The 11,007-nt window shown below is 32.8% G+C and overlaps 1 protein-coding gene across 1 annotated transcript; it reads right to left on the reverse strand.

The window, feature by feature from the left end:
• Nucleotides 1-6,239: 6,239 nt before the first annotated feature.
• LOC104248259 (auxin efflux carrier component 7-like) lies at nucleotides 6,240-10,523 on the reverse strand. Its single transcript, XM_009804487.2, has 6 exons — nucleotides 8,996-10,523; nucleotides 8,582-8,891; nucleotides 8,366-8,451; nucleotides 7,572-7,729; nucleotides 6,938-7,014; nucleotides 6,240-6,828 (listed from the first exon to the last, which is right to left on the reverse strand). Exons 1-6 carry the CDS (start codon nucleotides 10,260-10,262, stop codon nucleotides 6,762-6,764), a joined length of 1,965 nt encoding a protein of 654 aa, XP_009802789.1. The 5' UTR covers nucleotides 10,263-10,523; the 3' UTR covers nucleotides 6,240-6,761.
• Nucleotides 10,524-11,007: the final 484 nt, after the last annotated feature.

An 11,007-nucleotide genomic window follows, 5' to 3' on the forward strand; every position in this document is an offset into this window, starting at 1 on the left:
ATGGAGTACGTTGTAGTATTGTATTCCAACTTTTCTTTCATTTTTCAGAGCAGCTAGTTAGGTATATATTTTATACTTAAGAAAATGACACGTCTTAGAAGAATATCCTTTTAAATTGTTTAATTAGCTAGTATTTGCTGTTAAAAAATATTTGAAATTCTTCTTTGACAAGAAAAGCGTATATAAAGCCAAATTGAGTTGCCGAAATTATTCTGAAATAGTACATAGTATATAAATTTTCCCAGACCCCACTAAGTGAGATTATACTGGGTTGTTATTGTTGTTGTTGTTGTTATATGAATTGAGAGAAACATATGGATTTTTAAGAAAATATGGGAGAAGATAGCTAAAGAGATAGCTTGTGTCTGTTGTGTACGAGCTCCTCCTAGATTAGTTAATATAGTTCAAAGTTATAAATTTTAAAAAATAGGAAGAGTAAGAGCATCATGTAAATATGATAGTTTTAGCTGTGTATAGCTAGCTATGGTACTTTGTAAAGTTTACTGGTGATTAATAAAAAGTTAGTTACCAAAAAGAAATTCTTAGCGTTAAACCATCTTATGTTTGCTATTTATATTGTGGTCCAATTAAACCGGAACTCGTATCGCGAGATTGCACATTAGGGGAGCTAAAGCGCTCCCTAAAAATTGACTTCTCGGGACTCGAACTCGAGGCTTTTAATTAAGAATGAAGGAGTACTTATCACTCCGCTACGACCCTTGTTGATCATAGATATTAAGTAGCTTTGACGAGCTTTAGAAAACCGTAGGTGATATAGGGTCCCATTTCTCAAATTGACCTGGTGGTGTGTGAATAAACCGTTTGAGATTTCGTACTAAGATTAAGATTGTAAAAAGAATGATTACATTAATTTAATTTTCTTCTTTGAATATTATGTTAGTCTCTTCTTTGAATATTATGTTGTCACCTTATGGCTAAACATAAATAGTCCTTAAAGTCCAGGTTATACCTAAATTATTTACTATTTTATCAATTATGTAATATGTGAAAAGAATGACTGATTTCTTCCGCTAATTGAAGTTAGATTGTTTGTTATGTCTCCTAATTTTTTCTTATTTTGACGTTTACTAAAAACATCTATTTGCTTATTTAAAAGAAAGAAAAATATAGAGAAAAAGGACAAAAGCTCAATCCCTAGAAAATCGAAGACAGTGCTTCTGCATTTGGGCAATGAGCTTTTGGTTTCACCAATAAATTACTAATCGAGACCACAATATCTTTATTATTGATGCCAAGAAAATCCAATTCTGATCTCATCTTGATAACATCAACAAAGAAAAATGTAAAAGAAAGAAAAAAAAAAGGTAATTTTACTTGTTAAATAATATTCTTTGTCATCTCAATGCAATTTTATTCTTGATTTTTTAGTCATTCCAATTGAAAATCAATAAAGAAAAAGTCTCAGACTCTTAGATCGAGTATAAAAGCGTAACGTAATACATAGGACATAATTTTAATTTACTTATGTAAAATATTTGTCACTTCTCACTTCTCATGAGTCAAATGAAGTGAACATAGAATACAACAATAACATACTCAGTGTATGGCCACAACATCGAGGTTTAGGGAAAGTAATATGTACGCAGGGTGTTTTTTTATACCTTGAGCTGTACATATTTACATTTTGGTTAATAAAATCCTTTATTTTCCCAAAAAGAGAAATATGTACGCGGAGCTCACTATTATCTTATGAAGATGGAGAAATTATTTTCAATAAACTCTCGATTCATAAAAAGCATTTATCAACATGTTTGAACAAAAAAATAGTAGTGAAGAAGCCATGTTAAAAATAATACAAACAAGAACAATAACAATAACAGCAAAATAATAAATCAATAAGAAAAGCGAAAAATAAGATAATACGAGAATGATGATAATAAGAATAATACGGAACAACTACGGTAATTCATTAAGTGGACTTGGAGTGACATTTTAAAATGAATTATGTTACCATTTAATAAGAGAAAGTTAAGCTTAGATAAGTTTCATATTATAGATTTTATGCTTGTCAAATGTTCGATTCTTATTGAGCATGTATCGACTTATCAATACTTTATCTACAGCTCAAACAAAGTAAAATTGGAACAATTTTATGTGGAAAAAAAAAATCAAAAAATTTGATAAAATTAACAAAATCGAATCTACCAAAAAATACAATTGATTTGATTTTGATTTTGATTTTGATTTTGATATATATAAACATGAACCAAATTGACTCATGTACACCTTAAGTAAAAGTACTTTTCTTTTCAAGTTTAATAAATAATATCGAATATTAGCAAATTTCTACTTTTTTTTTTATTTCCCTTAAATGGAGTTAGGAGAATTAGAGGAAGTTTCTCATTACGGTATAGAATACTTTATTTCAAGTATCTTTATTAGCAAGACACAAAGTAGCAAACTACAATGTATTGAATATATTTCATTTCATATAATTTAGACTTATCTTTTTGAATATTTAATCTTTTATAAACTTTATTCTTGAGTCCCAGCTTGGTATATCTTTCAACTCGTGTGATTAATATTTTCTTTGCCTTTGTTTGATTTCTTTTACGCTGTTGTAGAATAGTTGATGGATCTATACTCTAGCCATCTTTTTTTTAATTCATCACCCTTTAAACAGTAAAAATGTCTAGAGAGTTTTGCTAAGTCCTATAAAAGAACGTATGTTATTGCAATTCTACCTCTACTAGTGAATTTTACATGATATTAAAAAAATACCGAAAATTAACCGAACCGTACCGATACCGAAGAGAAACCGACATGATTAAGACGGTTTCGAAAAATCTAATTTTGATTATATATAATAGAATGACCGAAAAAATGATATGATACAAATTTTATAAAATAACCGGCCGAACCGAACCATTGACACCCCTATTTTGTTCGGTCCTTTTCAAGGCATGTTGGTTTCACGCGATTTAATGGACACTTAATTAATTTTTTCACTTTTCACTCACTCTTTAAAGTTTTTAACTCCGTAATTCAAGGGAGACTGACGGTAAAAAAATTAAAGTAAAAAGTTACGGGTAAATCGAAGTGCTCGGGAAAAATGCAAATGTAGTGCATGTGCCCCCTTCCTATACGACAACGTAAAATCAACGTTATTTTGATTGAGGAGAATGTTGTGCTACGTGACATTTCTTTGTTGGAAACAATCTTCCTTGAGAACTTTTAGAAGGATTACTTTGATAAAAACTTGGGATTGCGTGCAGGGCGGATTTACGCTTGCCGAAGCGACCCAGCTTCGTCGAAATTTTTTGTTAAATATAGTATTAATACAGTACGGAAATGAATAAATATGAACAAATGACATTACTTGACATAAATTATGTTTTAGTGTGTTGGTAATGTTCTTGATTTTTCTCTAAGAGGTCAAAGGTTCAAACCTCAACTAGAATATATTTCTTTTTCGAATATTTGAGAGAGCCTTTGTAGTTAAAATTTTTTATGAAGTAGAATTGAACTCAAGACTTTTTCTAACTTAAAACTCAATAAAATCAATAGACTAAGGCTATTTTTTAATCAAAGTTATATTCCAATTTTTTTTTTGTAAATTTCGACACCGCTTACAAAAATTCTTGCGTACGCCCATGATTGAGCGATGACCTAGGGGAAATGGAGGGTTCAATTTTATTTTATTTTATTTTGTTAATTACTCTCTCCGTTCCAATTTATATAAACCTGTTTGACTGGGTAAGGAGTTTAAGAAAAAATAAAGACTTTTGGAATTTGTGGTCCTAAACAAGTCAAAAAAAGGTCCAGAGTATTTTTACGTTGTTTAAGCTATCATTAAAGGTAGAATTGTTTTATGCTAAATTGTTACTCACTCCGGTCCACAATAAGTGACCAATTTGTTTTTGGCACGGCCATTAAGAAAATACTAAATTCTATATAAAAATACCTAGTATAACTAAACTACCCTTAATTAAATATTAATGTGAGGAGCAAGAAAACTTTTTAAGGATATGTACATAAGGGTAATTTTGTAAAAATAAATTGAATTCTTTCTTGATTATATAAATGGATACTACTTTTGGACCAAAATAAAAGCAAATTGGTCACTTATTGTGGGCCGGAGGGGTACTAAATTTAGAAAGTGGTCATTCTTTTTGGAACGGACCAAAAAAAAAAAATAGGCTCACGTAAACTGGAACAGAGGGATTATTATTTTGGAGAAAGGTTGATAACGGGAAAGAATTTGCTTATTGATCAATCATAAAGGTGAGTGGTGGGATGATCGAGATCCCTCCAACTTTAATTAGAGGTCTCATATTCAAGAGAATGAATAAATTTCTGGTAGAGAGCGTTCTATCTTAATAGTAGGTCTTATATAATGTGAATTCAGATTAATCGGATTTATCAGTATAAATATTGGATATCAGCCATCAGAGGCGGAGCTAAAATTTAAAATTTATGGGTTCAGGATTCTAGTTCTTTTAACTTACTGGGTTCTAAATTTAAATTAATAATTTGTAAACAATCAATTGATTTTATAAGACAAATATCGAATTTGAACCAAAGTTACTGGGTTCAGCCGAACTCATACGCGAAGGGGTAGCTCCGCCCCTGCTAGTCATAGTTAACTATATTTTATCATCGATTTTCTTGAATCCAAAGACATTGCAAATGATCTCATAGGTGAATCACGCAAAATACTCGAGAAAAAAACATTAAAAAGCTGCATGAAGCGAGCAGCAGATTAGCTTACATTTTGCTAATGACATAAGTTATAAAGTCTCAATTTTAAAACTATTAATACTATATTATTTTAGCAGTGTAGAGAAGATTTTACATTGTCAATACACCTAAACTCGTGAACTAGGAATTAAGGCCGTGCACGGATCGGATCGGATCAGATTTAGCATATTTTGGATTCGAATTTCGGATTTCGGATTCTAGAAAATGCAATCTGAATCCGATCCGAATTATATCGGATTTTAAAGTTTGGATCGGATCGGATATCGGATCGTATTATTATGCCTCAAAGTTAAACTAATATGTATATTTTCTTTGTAATAGAGACAATACATTAAGAAAAATTTATGTTTATGCAATTATGAAAGTACTATGGTGCCAATATAGCTAAATCTAGCAATTGTAAAGGTAATAACTTGGTGGTTGATGTAAATTAAAGTGTAGTATTTATACATGTCCTAATAATTTCGGATTTCGGATTGGATTGGATTAAAATATATCAATCCGAAATCCGATCCGAAATCCAAAATTTTAATAAACATAATCCGAAATCCGATCCAATTCGAAATCCAAAATTCAAAATTGAATGAATCGGTTCGGATTTCGGATATCCGATCCGAATGAACAGCCCTACTAGGAATATGCTGGCTATGACTTTTTCAACGTGATGAAAATGAAAAAAGTAGGACAACTTTTGAGGTGATTTGTTCATTGTATTACAACCCATGCTACAGTGTTAGGAGTAGGGTAGGATCATGGGCACATCAATATCATTATATAGACAATAGAGAGATCAAAAGCCAAAAGTAAACAGCTTTTGACTCACGCAGCTTTCTGCTTTTTACTCTTGTTATGAGTTGTTTTTTATATATGGTATTCGGATTCCATGTTAGAGTTCGACTAAATTCAAAGTTATGTTATCGAGAATGTCATATTAGAGGTAAACGACTCCTTCACAGAAGTAATTCTATAATCCGTATTTAAATTCGAAACTTCTAATTAAAATAACAGATAACTTATCACTTCATCATAACTGTCGCTAGTTATTTTTTTAGCGTTATCTCACTTCACGTTGCTCTCAATGAAAGCCCCCACAGCTAAAGTGCTTTGTTGCCAAAGAAAATAAAGTTGCAATTTGCAAAGATCCATAGTAGCCTTAGCCGGAAAAAATACAATTTACTTTCAAAGATCCAACCCAATGTTTCCTCTTCCTTTTTTCTTTTATAATTCTTTTAGCATCTAGCTATTGCTTTTTCTTTTGAGGTGAATACTCAACTTTGAATGTGAAATGTCTCACTTTTTTATGAAATTTCTCCTCTTACGATAGTGATTTTCTAACTTTTTTTATTATTCAAAATATCCGATTTTATCAGATTTTAAGAATGAATTAATTATTTTTTTTTCTTATAATCAATTTCATTATTAATTAATATTAAAAATTAAATTTCTTAATCCGAAAACAACAACAAAAAATCACTTATCATATGGAGTACATCATTTTCACATTAACAATGAGAACAAGACATGAAACTTTTTTGACCATATACTCCTTAAAAAATCTAAAGTAATTACAAAGAAAGTAAATAACAAACCAAACTATTACAATAACTAAATACACACGAGTTGTTAATTAAATAAAAAAGGGAAAAAAAAAGTAACTGAACTAGAAACTACAATTCTACCATTCACTCCACCTCGAAAAGTCAGAAGAAATCTGAATTTCTACTAATTGACAATTTACAAGCGTAATAATTATGGGGAAGAAAATAAACTATAATCATTCATTTTGCTTCCTTGTTTTGCTCCTCCTTGTCTCCTTTTTGCTCTTCTCTAAGTTTGCACATTTGGATTTTTTTTCTTCAAATATAAGGACCTCAAAACTAATTTAAGTCAAATATCTTGTCCTATGCTCCAAATATCTGGGAATTTTCATGGGTGATTTTAATTCCCATTAAATTTGATGCAAACTCAGCAACTTGTGAATATTCAATTTTCTTCATTTTCGCCCTAGTTATCTTTTTTTTCTTTCACTTGACACAATTTTATAATCCAAGAATGATGTAGTACACTAATGTGATTGGCAATGCTATCAACATACCGAAAATAACCCTGAAAAGTAAAAAGAAAAAGAGAAATTGTCACATGAATAAAAATCTTTAAAAAAATGAAGGATTAAAGCTATATACAGTGATGTATGCGCAAAGGAATTTTTACTTACGCAGTGCTAAGAATAGCTGGATGAACATTGTATTCCTTAGCAAACACAAATGGGACAATCCCTTGTGGCAATGCAGCCTAACATATAAAATTACAAAAACATGTTAAAAGAAACCAACAATTACGATATATCAAGAATGAAAAAATATAATAGAGAAAATGACACTGTGTAGCCGCTCGCAAAATAATGATCGAAAATATATATATTTTTTGTATATAATATATAAACATTTTTGGTATAATTTTGGTGACAAGAGGGGTTGCACTGATGGTAAGCAACTTCCGCTTCCAACCAAGAGGTTGTGAGTTCGAGTCTCCCCAAGAGCAAGGTGGGAAGTTCTTGGAGAGAAAGATGCCGGGGGTCTATTTGGAAACAGCCTCTCTACCCCAGGGTAGGGGTATATATACATTATGTATATTATATACAAATTTTATATATTTTTTGACTACCGTACATAAATAGTTTATGACGCGAGCTAAAGTGATAATATCCCCTTATTATACGATTTTTTATCACATTCATAATGAAATGCTGAACTATTTCTGAAGCAGCAATATTAATGAAACATTAAATAGGAAAGATAAGAATTTTGTCATTTTATGGCCACCAAAAATATAATTAATGCATAATTTACCTGTACAATGGCTACATGGAGGAGGGTACCACGAAGACCAACGGCAAGGGAAGCAGCAGCCATAACTGCTGGGCCAGTCAAAAACCTCACAGCCATTGCAAATGTAGCCACTGTGTTCCCACATGCAATGATCTTTGGTTGCAAAGCCATAAACAGACCTATTCATCAATTCATAACATAACCAAATCAGAGGCAGATTTAGAACGGATGCAACAGCGTCTATTCTGATTCAATTAGTCGAGACAATTCATCAAAATTCTCCCATTAAATTTCAACTACTTTTGACAATACTACTCGCACTAGTCTAGTAAAGACATAAGCTTATCGACCCCACAAGACTATGATTTTGATAATATAACTACCCTATTACTCTATGATTGGATGGTCAAATTTGTAAAACTTAACGTACTAGAAATGTTTAGTATATGATAGAGAAAGGTATGACAAGCATTACGAAATAAGGGGAGTACAAACAACAACAACAACAACAACCCAGTATAATCTCACTTAGTGGGGTCTGGGGAGGGTAGTGTGTACGCAGACCTTACCCCTACCCTAGGGTAGAGAGACTGTTTCCAAATAGACCCCGGCATCCTTCCCTCCAAGAACTTCTCACCTTACACTTGGGGAGACTCGAACTCACAACCTCTCGGTTGGAAGTGGAGGTTGCTTACCATCAGAGCAATGGGTGGTTGGAAATAAGGGGAGTACAAAAATAGATGAAAATATGAATGCATTAAAAGTTTGACAATGTGAGTGTCAAGAATTAGTGCCGACATTTGATTATTACTTACCTAAGCTAAACATAGCCATTCCAAGACCAGCGTCTGAGAGAATAGAGATTGATTTCTCTATAATTTTGGGCATGTGCACATGCCACCTGCAAAAACAAACAAACAAACCAACCTAATTAATTGATGGACAAATTTTTAAACAATATCCACTATTCAACTGAAAATGTTTGAAAAAGTTGAGACAGTAATTAATTTTTTAATTTATGATTAGCTTACCTAAATGAGATTAGTGACCATATTAGACCAATGAGGCTCGAATACGTGTTCGGGTTACGGATAAGCTTACGCCAAACCATGATTAAAATCAAACGGGTCATAACACTGGCCGGAGGCATTTGTTTTCCGACACCGGAATCTTGAACTCCGGCGGTTTTTGGGTGTAGTTCCGATGTGGAACTGGACCCCAGTTTAGTCAGTCCAGTGGGTCCCTCTTTTTCTCCTTTTTCTTCATCTCCATCTTTTCCACCTCCATTGGCACCACCAAAGGTAAAATCTTCCCTAACAAAGTCCCCACTTTGCGGAATGGCTTCAAATATAAAATAATAAAAGAATATTAACAAACGTTTAAAAATGAAATCTTTAATTAATTTAACATATCTGTTAAAATTAATTAAAAAATAAAAATTGTACCTTTAGTATTATCCCCATTTTGAGGATGATCAGAAACCAACATCCTAATTTCTTTAGCACCATCGGACCGACCAGATTGTTCATTAGCACTGAAATCATTGCCGCCGAACACGTGGAGGCCGCCGGCTTCCGACACCGGAGAATTACTTGAACTCCAAACAAACATGTGAAGTTCCTTAGCATCATGATTATTATTTCCTTTAGCATTCGGCTGTTGCTGCTGTTGTTGTACATCCTGCTTTTGTACTTGTACATTTTGTTGTTGCTGAGATTTTGTACTTTTAGGTACTGTCGAAGCAATTTCGGGATTCGGTGCAGGATAAGATCCTGGCGCAGCAGTCTGCGCCGGAAAAAATCCAAACTTCGGAGAGTTCTGAATCAGACCTCCTGGAGCACAGTTTTCTTCAAAATTAGATGGTCTCGGGGTTGGACCCCGAGACGATTGAACAGAATACATATTATCCGCAGGACCAAAATTGGATAATCTTCCTCCAGGAAAACCCATCATAGAGTAAAAATCATTATGATTAAAATTAGATCCTCTAGGAGTTGGATTTCTTGAAGAACTTAAGCTATAAATTTCTGCTCCAGTTAAATTTGATGGTCTATGATCCATAGCAAATGATCTCCTAGACGCATTTGATTTTCTTACAGTAACATGAAGTTTACCATCTTGGCCAATTTCAGCGTCAGTTTCAAGAAAATCATGGCCATCTAAAGAAACAACATCAGATTCCACTTTAAATGAAACAATGGAAGCAGCAGTTTCTGGAAATTGTTCCATAATAAGCATCTTAGCCCCACGATATTCGAACAAAAAAAGCAAAAGGGTGTACCAAATAATACACTGTAACACCACAACTTGTACCATTAAACTACCAGAATACTCACCATACATAGCAATTAACAAAGGAATTCCCATAACAAGAGTATTAGGAAGTGTAGAAAGTGAGAATATTGTAATGCTCCATTCTAGGCTACCATTTTTTGTCAAATTAGCCCATAATGAAAGCACCACTAACATAATAACCTTTTGTAAAGAATCAGCAGCAATGAAACGGAAGTTCATTTCATAAGGATTGTTCAAGGCTATAAAGTGAAAAGAAAGTAAAGGGACTGCAAAAATAGCCACAAATCTGTTGATACCAGAACATTGATCAGGAGAAAAGATTTTCCACCAACGGACAGAACCATAAGCCAAGATCATAGCAACATATAAAGGAACAACTGCTGATAACACAACATATAGATCGTGCCAAGTGATCATTTTTGCAAAACTTGAGAAAAATCAAGAAAATATCGTAATGGAGAGTGAATGTAGAGAAGAAAAACCGTTATTTAACTGAACTGTTTGTAGTACTACTGACTAAAAAAAGGGATATATGTTTTTCTGCAGTGTGGTGCTGACTTATCTCAGAAATGTTTCTATTTCTGATGGAAATCAGAGAGTTAAAAAAAAGGACTAGTGAGAAAGTGTGTTTTTTTGGGGAAGAGGAAGAAGAAAAGGAGTGAACAAAAGAGAGTGAAATTACACGAGAGTGTAAAATGTGGAAGATTTATATATAGGGAAGAGGGAGTGAGGTTAGTGGGGATAATTCAACTGGAAACTTGTGAACTTCTTTTTTTATTTTTTTTAAGAGGAAATTTTGGGGACCAGTTGAAATTTTGAGATTAATATTGATAAAGAAAGAAGTTAAGAAAAAGAAGGCCGGAAAAAAAAAGAGGGTGGGGGGGGGGGGGGAGGGTTTACGAGGTGACCACATAGTATGGTTAGGTTAAAGGGACAAGGGTTTGCATGTAATATTGTAACGTGGCTACTATTAGATGGCCTGGGTTGTCTGAGGACGTGGACAACTTTTCTTCCTTTATATCTTTTTGCCATTGGTGTTTCTCTACAAGCAAATTTTGAAGCCTTTAGATTTCGTGGGCGTTTGGACATAAGAATTGTAAAATTTCAGGAAAAAGGTGAAAATTAGTATTTGAAAATTAGAGTTGTATTTGGATATGAATAT

This window comes from Nicotiana sylvestris, chromosome 10 (assembly GCF_000393655.2).
Source record: "Nicotiana sylvestris chromosome 10, ASM39365v2, whole genome shotgun sequence".
Classification (NCBI taxonomy): domain Eukaryota; kingdom Viridiplantae; phylum Streptophyta; class Magnoliopsida; order Solanales; family Solanaceae; genus Nicotiana; species Nicotiana sylvestris.

What these genes read in the sequence shown, in the direction of transcription:
- LOC104248259 (XM_009804487.2), bottom strand. Translation starts at nt 10,262, where the DNA reads ATGATCACTTGGCACGATCTATATGTTGTGTTATCAGCAGTTGTTCCT. An exon ending in TGGTCACTAATCTCATTTAG is followed by an intron (nt 8,452 to 8,581) that starts GTAAGCTAATCA and finishes TTGTTTTTGCAG; the next exon opens with GTGGCATGTGCACATGCCCA. An exon ending in CCAGCTATTCTTAGCACTGC is followed by an intron (nt 6,829 to 6,937) that starts GTAAGTAAAAAT and finishes TTTACTTTTCAG; the next exon opens with GGTTATTTTCGGTATGTTGA.